At 37.9% G+C, this 17,652-nt stretch overlaps 1 protein-coding gene across 1 annotated transcript; it reads left to right on the top strand.

Moving 5' to 3' along the window:
• Window positions 1–637: 637 nt before the first annotated feature.
• Window positions 638–16,709, top strand: Inip (INTS3 and NABP interacting protein). Its single transcript, XM_027942977.2, has 6 exons — window positions 638–775; window positions 1,272–1,479; window positions 2,270–2,345; window positions 12,536–12,638; window positions 13,907–13,997; window positions 15,859–16,709. Exons 3-6 carry the CDS (start codon window positions 2,321–2,323, stop codon window positions 15,952–15,954), a joined length of 315 nt encoding a protein of 104 aa, XP_027798778.1. The 5' UTR covers window positions 638–775; window positions 1,272–1,479; window positions 2,270–2,320; the 3' UTR covers window positions 15,955–16,709.
• Window positions 16,710–17,652: the final 943 nt, after the last annotated feature.

The following is a 17,652-nucleotide window of genomic DNA, read 5'->3' as shown; positions in this document are numbered from 1 at the left end:
GCAAAATGGAATCAATCAGCTAATAGTTGACTCATATCAGTGCAAATTTCTTTATAAGGTAAATGGATTAATAATTGATGCTTGTTCGATCTATTATGCTAGAATGAAGCATCAGGTAATCCTACTAGTAGTGTCTTGGTATTTTGAGATATGGCACATGAACTTAAAATACAATTTATAGCACAGCAGTAAAAACTTCTACCTGTTCCGTGCTTTCCTTCTGAATATGCAAACTAGACGTGAAATATCCCTGGGATTTGTGTGTGTTTGGACCCGCAACCCGACATGGTTGTTAAGGCTTGAAAGCTAGTCTAGACTCCCTCTGAGGCTCAGCTGAAATGGATTCACTTGGTGGCCAAGACCTGCTAGACGGAGGGTTTCTTTCCCTGGAACTGCCAGGACAAGAAACTCAATTTCGGTGCTAGGGACTCTTCTATTCCCCGCTCCGCCTCTGCTTAGCAGTCTCCGCCTTGGTCCCGCCCCCACTTGGGCCCCACCTCCAAACAGTACCTCCTGCGTCTCCCATGAGCCTCTTCGGCTGTCACTCTTCCGAAAGGAAGCAAATCTGTATTGAGGCTGTGGGCGGTGTCCGTTGTGTCCATGCGGGAGGCGGGACTTCCGTTTCCCTGGCGCACGTCAGTCAGGAGGCGGAAGCGTGGCGGGGGCGGGAAGGTTGTAGTTCGGCACACTGAGGAGGTTTTGCCTCTCTAGGTGGTGTGTTCCACCTTGACAGCTGCGACCCGCAGCGAGGCCTCCCCAGCGCCCAGGCGCTTGGGTAAGTAGGACAGCCTGGAGGCACCGGGAAATGCAGCGGGAGGCCGGCGCTGATCTGCTGTTGCTGTCTTCGTGCGGGTGGGTGGCGCTGAGGAGTGAACCCAGAGGCGCTTTGCCGCTGAGCCCCAGTACCCGCCCCCCCCCCCCCCCGTTTTTGTTTTTGAGGCTGGGTCTCGCCGAGTTGCTGAGGCTGGCCTCGAACTTGGGATCCTGGGCCTCCGTCTCCGGAGTAGCCGGGGCTCCAGACGTGCCCACACCGCCCGGCTTGCTGCCATCTTTGTTGCCGCAGGGCCGCGGCCTCCCCTCCAACCTCCCCTCCCAAGGTTCCCGCGCCCTGTTTACTTTCTCGTCCAGCCCGTCCTCCACGCCTGCGGACAGGGACTCTCCCGAGACGCCAGTCCAGCCCTCTTGTCCTTGCGCTTAACGTTCCCTTTCTCCAATGGCCCTCTTGCTCTCCTGTCCTAACCTAGCTGGCTCGCCCTCTGCTTCTGCCGCAGGAGGCACCCGGAGATTCGTTTATGAAAAACCAGCACGTGTTTTCCAGTCCTTTTCATTCCCGGTTCTCCTGAAGGCATCAGGCATCGCGTCTCAGCGCATCACGTGTTCACACCTTCTGAAGAGCGCGTTTGTTCCGCTTTGTTGGTGTGGCTGCTCGAATAACACCATTTCCCCTCACCCCCACCCCGGATTCAGGGTTCCTTGAGGGTAGGTGTAGGGTCTTGTTTATCTTGGGATCTCCCCAGGACCTAGTACAAAAACACGAAGCTGGGAAAGCCAGCAGCCCAAAGCATTCTCACTAGTTTTGTGAAAATAGTACTCCACACCTACAAAATAGTCATAAATAAATAGAAACTAGTTTCAAGCATTGTACACAGTGTATGGTGCAGAGCAGTTACTTGATAAATGTTAGGTTCATTTATCCTTTCTTCTTCCTCTCTCTTGAACCTTGGGGGTGCTTTACCACTGAGCTACATCCACATCCCTATTTATTTATTTTATTTTGAGATAGGGTCTTGCCAGTTTGCTGAGGCTGACTCTGAACTTGAGATCCTCCTGCCTCAGCCTCCTGAGTGGATGGGATTACAGGCGTGGGCCACCATACCTGGCTTCTTTTTCTTTTAGTTTTCAGTGCACCCAGTTGTTGCTGGATATATTTTAAATGGATGAATGGTTTTTTTTTTTTCTTTCTAGGGCTGTTATCATATGGATGCCATAAACTGGTTGATATAATTGGTAATATTTGGTAAATACAAACTAATGATGTATATTAAAGTAATGCTGAATGTTGGTATTAACATCTTCAAGAAAAAACATTCTATTTAATTAAATGCTTGAGGTACTTGCAGAATTTAAATTTGTGATTTAAGTCTATGCTTTTCAAATTTATGTTTTTGAAAAGAATGAGAAACTGCAAATAGGCTAACTGTTCTTAACAGCTTTTAATTTGCAGTTAAAGTATGGTGTATTTTATATGCATGCACGTATGTTTTTACAGGTGAATATAAAGTGCTAATCTGTTGCCTCTGAATATAATTGAAACAGGAAGATGGCAGCAAATCCTTCAGGACAAGGTAATACATGCTGGAATTTCTGTTACTACTAGGAACTTTTTCCACATATGTTAAATGTATTTGAATTAGAGGAAATTTAGAATAGGACAATTACTGTAGCCAGAATTTTAAAGTGAATAGCAAAGTGAAATCCCAAATTTGAAATTAGTTCAACATTATAGCAGATATATAGCATCTTTAATGTGATTAATCCTGTATTTTAATGTTAAGAATACTCACACTGAACATTTGTACTCCTCTGACACCTGCATTCTCTTGTTTTTTTCTTGAAATCAGAATCACTTTTAAAGCTATATTGTCATCATGCTTTTATCTTCATTGTTCTAAAAACTTTCATACAATCAATCAAGTTAGATACGTGGTACTATCATGAAGTTTTTGTGTTTAAATGTTTAATAAAAATAACATTTAGTCTGTACAAAGTTTGTAAATAGTTTTCTGATTAAAAACTTGAAGTAGGCCTGTTTTCCTGTCAAGTTTGAACTCTGTTTTACTATTATGTATGTTTGACCCTTCATACTTTTTTTTATTACTTGTGTCTTTTGGAATCTGTTTTCTTTTTAATCTTAGTTTTTTATCTTACTTCAACCTTCATAGAGATGGAGTCATATAAAGTATATTCATTCATGTCCAGCTGCTTTCACTATACAATGAGATTCATGCATAGTGTGGGTGGATCATAGTTCATTGTTTTGTGAAGTATTATTTCATTTGATGAATACATCACAGTTTATTCCTTCATTGTTTATAGGCTTTTGGATTGTCTCAGTTTTGGCTCTTGTGAATAAACTGCTGTACAAGCCTTTTTGTAGTCAAATGTTTTATTTCTCTTGGATAAATATCTAGAAACAGATCAGCTGAGTGTATGTTAGTGCCAAATCCTTTTCCAAAGGTTGTACCATGTTATATTTCTTCTAGCACCTGGGAGAGTTCTGGTTGCTCTACATTTAGCATTGTCAATCTCTTTAATTTTAGCTACTTTGTAATGTGTGAATTGACTATCTCATTGTGGTATTAACTTGCATATCCCTGATGACACATGTGAGCAATTTTTCATACTTTTTGAATGTCGTAAATCTTCCTTTGTGAAGTATTTGTTCAACTCTTTTGCTTATTTTTTAAATATTGGGTTATTTATTTTTATTCTAAAGTTTTTTTTTTTCATTTGTTTTGTTTTGTTTGAGTCTAGATGCAAGTCCATGATCAGATAAGTGTTTTGCTAATATTTCCTCCTAGTCTTGCTTGCCTTTTCATTTTTTTTTATTGCCATTATAAAAAGATAGCTATGGTAACAGCTGTAACTGACTAATAGGTTTCTGTTTTTTCAGATATCTCATGTGATTTGTGTGCCTTATGGACTAAGTACAGGTTAACATTTCCTTATGGTCTTTGACCTCTTCTTTTTAAAATTAAGTGGTAAGGGTGCATAATAAACTAATTTAAATTGAATTTGATCCCAGCACCCCTCCCCCCAAAAAAGCTGCTAAAAATCATACAGAGCAGTCAAAATGAAAATAAATATTAAATTTTCCTTTTGTTCTAATAACAAAGAGTCAAGACTTACAATTTGCTAATTACTTTTCTTTTTAGCAGTTGCAGTAAAAATATAACAATTTTTAGTGTTACCTTTATTGGTCCATAGTGAAATCTAGTATGAAATATCTCTAATATAAAGAGAAGTGAATTTAGATTAGCCATTATTTTTTTTTTATTGCTGTTTTGACAACAGTTTTGTTGATGTCATGGAACTGTTGCTATTAGACACCAGCAGAGGGAGTCCATACCATGTTCTGTAGACTTGGATTCTCAGCAGAATTTACAGATCCTTATTAGGTTTGATTGTATTTTTACTCTCTACATGAAATTATTTCTGAACTGTTTATATGTATAGGAATTACTTCATATGGAGACTGAATATCAAGTGACTTAGTTATCTTAAAGTGATAAGTGAAAGAACCATGACTTAAAAAAAAAAATCTTGATCTATGCATTGTAATTTGTTAGTGTCTATGGTGCAGGGTACAGAATCCCATTGGGTTTACCAAGCCCTCTTTCAGGTCTAGCCGTCTTCATACTATAGTAGTAATCAGAACTTCTAAATTCCATAAACACTTTATAAGCTCACTGAAGTCTCATGTTCTTCATAGCATCCAGTGTAAAATGGAACATTTGGTAGTTTCTCAACAATTAGTGGATTGATAAGATGTAACATTTTGAGACTTTTAATCTGTAGAGGCAGATGTCAAACTGGAATTTTGCTAAAGTACCATTTCTGTGCCTTTCATTGTGTCAGTTTTCCTTCCTTCCTTCCTGTACTGGGAATTGAGCACAGGGGTGCTTAACCAATGAGCCAAATCCCCAGCCCTTTTTATATTTTATTTAGAGACAAGGTCTTGCTGAGTTGCTTAGGACTTTGCAAAGTTGCTGAGGCTGGCTTTGAACTTGGGATCCTCCTGCCTCATCCTCCTGAATTGCTGGGATTAAGGTGTGCACCACCATGCCTGGCCTATGTCATTCTTTCATTATTGGTAAATAAAGGTCCTGTTATCATATGGTGGAAATTGGGTTCGTCTAATCTGATTTCAGAAAGCGAAATACACAAGTGAGGAATATGAACTTTTTTCTTTGATTTTTATTTTATGGTTATCTCAAAATGCTTATGGTAGCACTCCTGAAATCTCAGTGATTTGTGAGGTTGAGACAGGAGGATCACAAATTCAAGAACAGCCTTGGCAACTTGGTGAGACCTTGTCTCAAAATAAAAAATAAAAAGGGATGGGATGTAGCTCAATGGTAGAGTGTCCCTGGGTTCAATTCCCAGTACTGTCCCTGCTTCCCAATGCTTTTGAAAGTAATCATAAGACTTCAGATCAGGTAGTGGGAATTAATGATTTCCTGTGTAGGAATAGATTGGTATAGCTTCTAAGAGGTGTCTTGTTTGACTTCAGACTCAATTGCCAATCTTAAACTTTCTGTGGTCCAGAAGGAAAGCAAATTTACACTTCAAGCTTGTACTAAAGTATGCAATTGAGCATTACTGGAGTTGTCCCAGTGATGCGTACAGATCCTTTTAAAATTCTTGTGTTTATATATATTTTTTAATATTTATTTTTTAATTGTAGTTGGACACAATATCTTTAATTATTTATTTATTTTTATGTGGTGTTGAGGATCAAACCCAGGCCCTCGCCTGTGCTAGGTGAGTGCTCTACTGCTGAGCCACAACCCCAGCCCCATATTTGTACCTTTTTTTTTTTAATAGTTTTATTTATATGTGGTGCTGAGGATCGAACCCAGGGCCTCGTACGTGCTAGGCAAGCGCTCTACCGCTGAGCCACAACCCAGCCCGTATATTTGTACCTTTTTAAAGATGAGAGCATATGGATGTAAAGACACAGTTTAAAGTAGGGTTTTAAAAGCTAGATTTCTTAGCTGAGCACAGTGGCACATTAATCCCAGCTACTCAGGAGCGAAGGTAGGAGGATTGCAAGTTCTAGATCATCCTGAGCAACTCAGACCCTGTCTCCAGAAAAGGGGTGAGGGCTGGGGATGTAGTTCAGTGGTAGAGCACTTTCCTAGCATGTACAAGGCCCTGGGTTCAATTCCTAGTACCTGAAGAAAAAATAAAACTATATTTCTTTTTGTTTCGTTTTAATGGCTAAAGCAGAGATTTCAATGCCAAGAGTTGCTCTATAGGACCCAGGAGGAAATGGGGAGTGAAACTGGGTCAAGGTAGAATATGATGCAAAGTAACTTGAGATCATTTGTACAGTTAGGGAAAAGCTTTGGATCCCCAGGTCAGTACATATTGCCTTGGAACATCTTAAATGTTGAGTGTCATGTGGAAAGCTGCGTGCTAATCAGGGGTACCCTATCTAATGAAGCTAACCAGGATACAGTGATGTATAACTTAATAGGGTGAGAGAGATGCTAGATGATAAAAACAGTTCATAGCTAGTATTTATTATGGAACTTACCACATAGCAGGCAATATGATAAGTATTTTACCTGCATCTTCTTTATTTTATATAACTGTCTTTAAAGTAGTTACTGCCATCACCACTGGTCTTGAGGCATGGTGAGGTAATTTCCCTGATGTTGAATAGTAAGTAGTGGTACTGAGATGAGAACCCAAACTGGTTCCATGTCCCAGTTCATTCTGTTTTCCCATACAGCCCTTTAGACAGGGATTAGAACATTCTAATTATAGTTCTTAGAAAAAATTGAGCTTGCTCTAGACTAGGGGCAAAAGACCTCTTCTGAATCTTTGTACCCTTCCACATCTGTTATTAAGCAGGAAATCTTTTTAAGATGAAAAGGGCTTGTGAGCTTATCTGTAAGAGGCAAAGAAAAATGGATGAGGAAGAAAGGCTGATTTAGCAGAACATATTTCATTGTCTTATTTAGCCAGTCCTGGAGGTGAAGAACCTCAGTGGATAGAGTAAGTGGCAGCAGCTTGAAACAGGCAAGTCCTTGGAATCTGGATAGAAGAGAATGTGAACTAAGGGGATCACCTAAGAGACATTAGGGCTTATTCCTTTCCTTTGATTTGTATTTTAGTAAACTCCAAAAGGTGGCTGGAGTGATTAATTTTTAATCTTGGAAGATGTAGGAAGTGTTCGCCTTTCTTTTTTCCCTTCCTTATTTTGGACTAGCTTCCACATATCAGAAAACATTTAATCTTTGACTTTTGGGGACTGGCTTATTACACTTAGCAAGGTAGTCTCCGGTTTCATCTATTTACCATTAAATGCCATAATTTCATTCTTTTTATGGCTGAGTAATACTCCATTGTGTGTATATACCATATTTTCTTTATTGATTCATCTGTTGAGGGCCATCTAGGGTGGTTCCATAGCTTGGCTGTTAGGAATTGTGCTGCTATAAACATTGATGTAGCTGCATCCATGTAGTATGCTGATATTGAATCTTGAATATATACCGAGGAGTGAGATAGCTGGGTCATATGGTGGTTACATTCCTAGTTTTTTGAGGAATCTCCTTACTGCTTTCCAGAGTGGTTGCACTGATTTGCAGTCCTACCAACAGTGTATCTCCTTTTAAATGGTGTGTGTGTGTGTGTGTAGTCTGGATTTGACTTGTCTGTTTTTGGCCTATGGCCTGCTTTTTTGGGGACTGTTTGGCTTAGCCATGATTCCTTTTGTTTACGCCAGCCTACTTGGACTGAAACAAAATATATACAGGTAAATGTCACATATAGATACATACTAAATAGGAGAAACAAAACATACAACTGTTAACACAGACCTAATTATTAGCATAATAAGACATTAAATAACCTATTATTTTTACCCTTCTTTTAATTCATGGCTTATCAGAAACTCATTTATTCCATCTGGCTGTAATTATTCTCCTTTTAGTGTTCAAATTGTGACAGCCTTACTAACCTCAGACTGGCTTCTTTGTCCTTTCAGCATGAGCCTAGACCTCCTTTATTTAAAAAAAAAAAATGCTTAATTTCTTTCTGACAAAATATTCTAAACCCATCTTGATGTTTTTCCTTCTGACCTAAGACATAGAATTAGTAGTCTCCCTAAATCTCTGGTTCTTTTTTAGTGGAAAATATATTAGAGACCAAAATCTGTCCCACCTGGAGTTGATAACAAGGAGAAAGGCATTGTTGCTGGCCAGTGAAGTGACAGAACAAGAAAACATGTTTCTTTTAAGGGCAAATGTTAATAATGGTAGTCTGATTTAACTAACATTATTAAATCTTCTCATGCCGTACCGTTTTTCTCCTTATAAGGTTTCATTGACCACTAAACACTATTATATTGACATATCTTTCCATATGAATAGTCTTATATATTGGGATTTTTTAAATGAACTTGAGATTTTTTTCTTTCATTAAGAAACAAATACAGTATTCCGCCTACTATCCTAGTTAGGTGCGGTGGTGCATGCCTATAATCCCAGCCCCTCAGGAGGCAAGGCAGGCTCACAAAGTTTGAGGCCAGCATCAGCAGTTTAGCAATATCCTGTATCAAAATTAAAAAAATAAAAAAGTACTGGGGATGAAACTCTGGTAGCACTTTTGTATATGAGTGAGGCCTTGAGTTTAATCCCTAGCACCAAACAAACAACAAACCCCATTACCCTAATGTCAGCCTGGGTGTTTTATTTTTTTGAAGGATAAATGAATTATATTTATATCATACTGTTAATGTTGTTTATAGTTGAGCACTTTTACTTTCCAAATTCATACTACTATTTTTAAATAGTTTTGTTATTGTGTTGGTGCTGGGGATTGAACCACCCAGAGTCTAATATGCTAAACATGTGCTTTAACTCTGAGGTATACACTGTACCTAAATAGTTTTTTTTTTAAATTCTTATATTATTTATAATAGGAACTTTATGTTAGCTTTTCCTGTTCCTCTTGCCATCTCACTTGTAAAAACAATGTTTTTGTGAGATTATAATTTTCAATATTGAAATCAAGTGGTAAAGAGCCTCTGTGAATATAAAGATGGTGGTAGTCTGCAATAATCTTCAGGATTCCAGATCCTATTGTAAGCAAGAGAACTCCTTGAGTGAAACCATGGAGAAGTCCTAGACAGGACACAAACCATCTGAGTATCAGGAGTATGGAGAGAAGTCATATAAATGTAAGGAGTGTGGCAAAACCTTCTGTTATATCCACTGGTTTCTGAAGCATGAAAGGACCCACACCACAGAGTACCCCTAAGAATGTAAGTAATGTGGGAAAGCCTTCAGAAATCACAGTGCCCTTCAGAGTCAAAGGAACTCACACTGAAGTGAAACCCTATGAATGTAAGCAATGTGGGAAAACCTTTAGTTGTCTTGGTTCATGTGAGGCATGAAAGAACTCAACAGTGGTGAGAAATCCTGTGTATGTAAGTGGTGTGGTAAAGCAGTCAGTGATCACAGTTCCATTCAGAAATTCACACTTGAAAGAAACCCTATCTGTGCATAGAGTGGCCAAGTTTTCATTCTCCCACTTCTGCAATGCCACAGACTCACCCTGGAAAGAAACCCTAAGGATGTAAGCAATGTGGTAAAGTGATCACAACAGTTTCAATGGAAAACAAGAAAGGATTCATACTGTAGAGAAACCCCATTTATGTTAAGCAATGTGTTAAACCCTTTACTGATTACAGTTTATTTCACTGACATAAAAGAACTCACACTGGAGAGAATTCCTGAATATACAGAGTGGGACTGCTTCACTATTACAACCTTGTTAGCAAACATAAGAATGCATAGCAGAGAGAATTTGTATCAGTGTAGAGTGTGTGAATTCCTCTAATCATGGTGGTTCAGCTTACAGATGAAAAACATTGTGATGGGAAACCTTGAAGTAATGTGCAGAGGTTTTCACTTAGCCCTGTGTAAGAATGCACATTGGATCAAAGCCTTGTAAATGTGAAAAAAATGCAAGATAGTTGTCAGTTGTAACAAATAGTTACAACTCTCTCCAGTGTGAGTTCTTTTTATTTTTTAAATAATTTTTTTAAAAAAATATTTAGTTGTAGTTGGGCACAATGCCTTTATTTATTTTTATGTGGTGCTGAAGATTGAATCCAGTGCCTCACACATGCTAGGCGAGCGCTCTACCCTGAGCCACAACCCCAGCCCTCTATAGGTCTTAAAGCTTTAGTAAGTCTGACACTGAGACCCTGAGATTTTTCATTGATTCAAACTTCAGTGTTTCCTACTGCTTTCTCTCTCTCTCTCTCTCTCTCTCTCTCTCTCTCTGTCTCTGTCTCTGTCTCTGTCTCGTTTTTACTGAATCCTAAATTAAAATAGAAAAATATCTTTTTATTATCCTTTCAGAAATAACCAATTGTGTAAGTAGTATGTTCTTAGAACTTGGCTGTTGTGATATTGTGGTATGAGAAATATATATTTTGTCTTTGACATAGCTTAGAGTTCCTCATGATTTCCTGAACAATAGGGGAACTAAGAGACTCTTTTATTCTGCAATTTGATCTGTAACACCAGTTCCTGACAGAGCTCCAGACCTTTATAATTTCCTGACAGAAGCATCTTTTGTTCTAATGAGGGGATCTTAGTGGGCTCCCACATAGCCTCTGGATAGCTGTCAGATGAACCTACCGTGTGATTAGAGGGTTGGAACTTTAGGTCTTACCTCTGGGAAGGGCTGATGGTTGAGCTGCTCATCACTGGTCAGTGATTTAATCAGTCATGCCCAGGTAAAGAAGCCTCCATAAAAAACCAAAAGGAGAGTGTTGAGATGCGCTTCCAGATAGCTGAACATGTGAAGTTGCCTGGAGGATGAAGTGTCAAAAAGGGCATGTACTTTCCAGTCCCCTTCCCATGGACCTGCCCCTGGTAAATATAAGTGTTTCCTGAGTTCTGTGAGCTGCTCTAACAAATTAGTCACACCCAAGGAGCAGGTTAATATGTAGCTGGAGGTCAGAAACAGGTGACGACCTACTACTTGCCATTGGTGTCTAAAGTGGGGTCAGTCTTGTGGGATTGACTCCTCAACCTGTGGGATCTGACATTCCAGGTAGAGTGCGCCAGAATTAAATTATAGGATCCATAGCTGGTGTGGAGAAAAGTCCCCACATATCACTGTCTGCGTAGTGAGTAATGAATATAGTATGATTTTTCCTTTCTCAGAGCTGTAGTAAATCTCTCTGTAAGTAGAAGCCTTCTGAGACATGCTTATCTGTAAGGTGCGTGGAGCAGGTAATGTGTGGCACATGGAGGCCCCATAGAGCTTCTTCTCCCAAAGACTTAACTAAGAGGTCAGACAGGAAAAGGGGATTTGAGTTAGGATGAAGAATCCCCTGGAAGGCTCATAAAATGTCTCTTCTGAAGTACCAGCATGTATTGTGAATTACCGCATCCAAAAAAGGGAGTCTGCTATTAAGAAAATGGGAGATGACAAATTCCTAAAATAGATGTGGCACAGAGACACATTTTGTCCCAAATCCTGGCCATAGCCAATATGCTGATGCCCAGTCTAAGGGGTTTAGTTCATCTGCTTCTGGTACAGGCCAAACTCAGCATGAATGCCCTTGTGTGTTCTTTACCATCCCCAGCCAATCTCTGCCCCTCTCCCTAGGAGATCTTTCCCCTACCAGTTCTTCCTCTTTATAATCAGTGAAAAATCTTGGAAGCCCCCGCATAGGTACTCTTGGGGGTGCTTAGTTCTGCTTGAAAAATGCTCCCTCCCCCTGTATTCATTCTTCCAGCCCAGTGATTCTAGTCTCCTGAGCTGTATTTTTTTCTTCTTCTTCCTGTAGTTTTGTTTTCCAAGTCCTTTAATCCTTTCCAGAAATGCAAATGCCTACAGATAATATGAACAAGTCTGATAAGAACTGTAACAAGCATGAGAGTGCCCAGCACAAGGGGAAAGCTACTCCTTGGCTCTAGTTTGTCGTTGACGTGGGGCTACACAGATCTCTTGTGGCCAGACCTTGAGAAATGTTTTCAGAGAGGCCAGGGATTAGTGCAATTAGTGTGCAGTCTCTCAATGTTTATATGTTGACATTTAGTTGAGATTTTAAAAACATAGCTAGATGCTGGCACAGGACTTTACAATCTCTGCTCTCAATCTTATATAAATTTGAAATTCAGAATCAATCCCAGTATTAAGCATTTGATAAAGAAGGGCATCTTTTTGTATCCTATCAGTTATGCTCCATTTCTTTATCAGAATTGCTTTCTGGTCAGTTGCAAATCTTTGGCTTGTTCTTTGAAAGATTGTATGTCATTTCTGAATGAAAGTGATTGAGAAAAATAAGTATTATTTTGATCCAAGTTTGCCTAATCCTTTTCTTCCATGAAAGAGGCTTTCACAAAGAGAACTAAGAAAATCTGCACAGTCAGAGATTTGACTGTGCAGTATAGAGACTGTTCTTGTAGTATTTGGGGTTCCAAAAATTTTGCTAAAAAAAAAAAATGCTGTAACTCATACATGGGTAATTAAAATTATTTAGAATTAAGTCTGAAAAGTCCTTAGTCAGTATTATACTTTGTGTGTGTGTCCGTGTATTATGCTCTTAAAAGTTGCTGGGACATAGGCAGGAAGGGGAAGATACTTACCAAGTGACTTCATCATTGTGTTAGAGAGTAAGAATTTTGTTCTTTGGGTTCTAGATGACCTAGGTGTAGAAAATAGATATAAAAAGTTTCTTCTCCCTGCCCCCACTTCTTTTTTTTTCCTCTGTTAGGTTTTCAAAACAAAAATAGAGTTGCAATCTTGGCAGAACTGGACAAGGAGAAACGAAAATTACTTATGCAGAACCAATCTTCAACAAATCATCCTGGAGCTAGGTATTGACTATTATTTTGGGGTGCTATTATTAATAATATTTTTCAAGAAAATATGCTGTTGGACACTCTTTGGAAGTCTCCTGGTACCCTTAAAATATGTCTTCCCTGACCACTACCCTACTACATGAAGAGTCTCTATTGGGGGGTGGGGGGAGGATTCTCTATTAGCACCTCTGTAACTCTACATCATGTACAACCAGACGAACAAGAAGTTATGCTGCATTTATGTATGATGTGTCAAAATGCATTCTACTGTCACATATAAATAATTAGAACAAATAAAAAATAGACTCTCTATTGGGGGCTAGAGCTGTATAGCTCAGTGGTGGAGTGCTTGCCTACTATGTGTGAGGCATTGAGTTTGATTGTCAACACTGCATATAAATAAATAAGTAAGTAAGTAAGTAAATAGTCCATGAACAAATAAAAAAAAAAGAGTCTCTTAATTCCCCTATCATCGCATGCATCACAATTCATCCGAATTGCTGTTGTGTGTGAGCTCGCTCTTGCATGTTTTATACCCCCAGTGCTTATTTTTATTAGCACATAGCCAAGCATCTAGTATCTGCTCTAGAATCTGGTAATTAAGTGTCTCTTAGTTATTTATTCATAGTAGTTCAACCTGTGTGGAACAGTGGCTAAGTTTTGTTATTATGCAAATAAAAAAGTGTGGTTTTACTGTTGATAGGTATCATGTAATTTACTTTGTTTTTAAAAATTATGTTAATAAGGAACATGATATAGACTGTGGTACCTCAAATCTATTTGAAAATAGGGGACCTTAAATTATAAATAAAAAAATAATGAAAAATATGGGTTGGAATTAAGGATAGAAGATCTAGCCAGTAACAGAATGTGTGCATAGTATGCATAACATGCATGAAGTCAGGGTTGTGATTCCCAACACCACCTAGAAAAAAAAAACAGAAGTAAGGACATCTCTTTAGGAGACTTATTATTCATTATACAGTATGGTGACTGTTAATAATGATTATTGAATACCTGAAAATTACTGAGAGTAGATCTTTAGTGCTCTCAAAATTAAAAAAAAAAAATCAGTATGTGAGATGACAGATGTGCTAATTAGCTTGATCTAACCATTTCACAACATATGCAGATATCAAAACATGATATTGTACACCATAAGTATATGCAGTTTTTATGCGTCAACTATATGATTTAAAACAAAGATAATTTACTACTATTAAAAAAAAAAAAGTAGGATGCCTTTGCCTTAAGAAACCTAGTAACCAAGATTTCCATTTTAGCATTGCACTCTCCAGACCCGCTCTTAATAAGGACTTCCGGGATCATGCAGAACAGCAGCATATCGCAGCCCAGCAGAAGGCAGCTTTGCAGGTGAGCAAAGTATAACTGACATTCTTGAATCATTTGTGATTTCCTGGGCCTTAGAAGCTAGCACAGTAGTTATTTTGTATTTTGGTAGAGCAATATCAATAAGAATGTTCCACACATAATTGCAATGGTTTGCTGATGTTCAATCATACCCAAAGGGTTTGAAGGACCAGTACAGCAGTAATGAAAGTGTCTTTTATGGTGTTGACGCCGTCATGATGGATTCTGTGCTATACCTGCCAAGGGATTGCTTGTGCACAAAAGAGCTGAGGATATTTGGATGGGCAGGATGATCTAGAAAATTGAACTGGCTAGTTTAATAGTACATATATATTTTTAAATTTGTCATGTCATTATATTGTTTGATATTCTTATTGGTTTATTGCTGCTGTTAGGATTTTTTTTTTTTTTTTTTTTTATGGTTTGCACAACTTGTGCAGGCAGTGTTTAAAAGCTAACTCTTACTGTTGGATTAGAAATTCACATTCCTAATGTGGAACCTCTTATTCAATTTAAAAACCTTAATTCAGGGGCTGGAGTTGTGGCTCAGTGGTACAGTGATTGCCTAGCATATGTGAGGCACTGGGTTCAATTCTTAGTACCACATATAAATAAATAAAAAATAAAAGTCTATCAACAACAACAACAAAAAAACAAAAACAAAAAGTCATTAATTTGCAGCTGGGGTTGTGGCTCAGTGATAGAGCGCTTGCCTACCATGTGTGAGGCACTGAGTTCAAATCTCAGCACCACATAAAAAATAAAGATGTTTTCCACTACAGCTAAAAAAAAAAATTGAATTTTATATATATATATATATATAAAACAAATAGTTTTAATTACATTTATCTGGGATAATTTAAGATTTTCAGAGACCTTGGATGAAATGACTTTTTTTTATGCATAATGTAATTGCCTATGATTCTAAACCTTTGAACCCCAGAATTGGAAGAGATGTTATAAAGATCATCTCACTTTAGGTGACTTAAAAACCCAGTCCCCTTTTTAAAACACATTATGTCCCCTCATCTTAAATATACAACTATAAAAATCTTAACTGGAACAACAAATATACCAGTTAATACTGAAATAAGTATTATATTTTTTAGAGCTCTATTCTTTCGAGAAAGAATAGATGAATGATTAGGCTGAAAAATATGTTTCTATATATAGGAAAATGTAAATAAAGGATGCAGAAGCTCTAGATTGTGATTTCCAACCTATTTTAATGCACCTGTGTCAACTTCATTGAACTAAAAACATGGAACTTTAATACAGAGGGAAGTTATTTGTGGCTTCTTTATTATTTACATTCCATCATTCTCTATAAAGTATTGTTTTTTAAATACTTTTTTTTAGTGTTGATGGACCTTTATTTTATTCATTTATTTATATGCAGTGCTGAGAATTGAACCCAGTGCCTCACACATGGTAGGCAAGTGCTCTACCACTAAGCCACAACCCCAGCCCAAATATTGGTATTTTCAATCATCAATAACCATTCTGCCTTTCCTTTCAACTGCTATCCTTTCTTTCCCGCTTTGTTGACCAAAAGCAGAGTACTTTGGAGCCTTTGATGCTAGTTTTCCTCACTTTGAGGAACAAAGCAGTTCATGTCTTTAACTCATCTATTGATTGAAGAGAGTCACAGGGGAGATAGTAAGGATGATAATGAGTACTTGGTGTAATTTGTTAATCCAAATTCTGTGTTATCCACCTCCTGTGTATTTCAACAAAATTAACAGAATAAGAATTGATTTTTAAATAAATTTGGTCTCAAGCATTTAGAAAGGATAAGAAATTTTAATGACTTGGTTGGAAAATTGTGACTCTACTTGTTTTTTTGTTTTTTAATCTTTCTCAGCATGCTCATGCACATTCATCTGGATACTTCATAACTCAAGACTCTGCATTTGGAAATCTTATTCTTCCTGTTTTACCTCGCCTTGACCCAGAATGAAGAAAACATCTGTAATGAAAATTACTTTGTAATACCCAATGCCAAAGCTCCTCTCATTCAGTGCTGTACACACTGTGACATTCAGAATTTTGGTGAACTTACATATTTTTTGCTTCTTGAAAAGAAAGGAATATGGAAGTAAAAGCAAAAAGAAGGGAGGGGGACTAGGATGATGAAAGCTTTAGAAGCTGGATTGTCTGAAAATTTGATTATGCTGCTTAGTGACTTTACCTTTTTTGTAATGCCATTTGATTTTTAGCTCTCAATCAGACTCTGAATTGGATAGTCATGTAAAATCAGCCCCAAATAACTGAGTATGTTGTGTCCACAATAGCCTTATAAGAACCATTTGTAGTATTTAACTTGAAAGAAATGAGGGTGCTTTTGAAAACTGTGAATGCATAGGATTAAATAAGTTAGGTTTATATTTGTATTCCACAGGATTGATGTAGTATATAGCTTTCAAGTTTATAGTCAATGTTATCATCCAGAAGTACTCTTTTTAAATGTATAAATATTCTCATATTATTTTAAAAGAAAACCCAAGATAAAACTAAATTACCAATCAGTCTTAAGCATCTTTTATAAACATATGCCATTATAAATGATGTGATAGTGCTATTCAAAGTAATTATAAAGAACGTCGTGGCTTACACATTTATTTGTACATGGCCTTATTACTACATTTCTACATAAATGGTATGTGTATGGTTTCATTGTTCATTTTTATCTAATTAAAAACTTAAATTATTCAAGTTGAGCCTGTTTTAAATTAAGTAGGAACTTAAGCAAGTTGCTCAACACAAGCCATCTTTAGCAGAATCTGGAGTGCTTCTTTAAATATGATGTCCTCTGCAGGGTGCGGTGGCTCATGCCTGTAATCCTAGTAGCTCGGGAGGCTGAGGCAGGAGGATTGCAAGTTCAAAGCCAGCCTCGGCAGTGGCGAGGCCCTAAACAACTCATTGAGACCCTGTCTCTTAATAAAATACAAAATAGGGCTGGGGATGTAGTTCAGTGACTGAGTGCTCCTGAGTTCAATCCCTGGTACCAAAAAAAAAAAAAAAATGATGTCCTCACTATCCTATTACAGTCCTACAGAAGTAGGAGCTGATTGAAAATAAAATCTGAAAAGCAGAGTTTAGAGAACTCTTCAACATATGTTATGCAAAATTTTCATGATTGAAATTTTATTTTACACTATTATCACAGATACAGATTTTGGGTTTTATGTTGTTGTTCCTGGGGTTTGAACTTGGGGCCTTATGCATGCTAAGCATCCACTGTACCACTGAACTACATTCCCAGCCCATATATAACTTTTTCATAATTGATCTTTTCTTGACCTCAGTCCCCATCATCTCTGATGGTAGGACAAAATTTTAATTTACAGTTGTACTCGGGTTCAATATTTAGCCAAAGTTTTATTCCCTTTTCATAGGCTCCCCCGGCCCCAAATACTTTAGCAGCCACACAGCCCTATCCTACCCAAAGTGAAGCGAGAATAGATAGTTCTAGAACTGTATGTGGCATTTGGATTTTTTTGGTAAGTTTTTAATTGTTGTTTTTTCTTAATTTTTTTTTTTGGACCTTGCTCATGCTAGGCAAATTGTTCACCAACTTAGCTGTATCCTCAAGGCACGCCCCCCCCCCCGCCCCCCCCCCCTTTTTTTAAATTTTGAGACAGGGTTTTACTGAGTT

This window comes from Marmota flaviventris, chromosome 13, assembly GCF_047511675.1.
Source record: "Marmota flaviventris isolate mMarFla1 chromosome 13, mMarFla1.hap1, whole genome shotgun sequence".
Lineage (NCBI taxonomy): Eukaryota > Metazoa > Chordata > Mammalia > Rodentia > Sciuridae > Marmota > Marmota flaviventris.
This window is presented reverse-complemented; position numbering and strand designations above follow the sequence as displayed.

Bases quoted from the DNA above. Each gene is read 5' to 3' on its own strand.
- Inip (XM_027942977.2), top strand. From the start codon at position 2,321: ATGGCAGCAAATCCTTCAGGACAAG. The intron at 2,346-12,535 runs GTAATACATGCT...TTCCTCTGTTAG, and splicing joins AGCAAATCCTTCAGGACAAG to GTTTTCAAAACAAAAATAGA. The intron at 12,639-13,906 runs GTATTGACTATT...TTTCCATTTTAG, and splicing joins ACAAATCATCCTGGAGCTAG to CATTGCACTCTCCAGACCCG.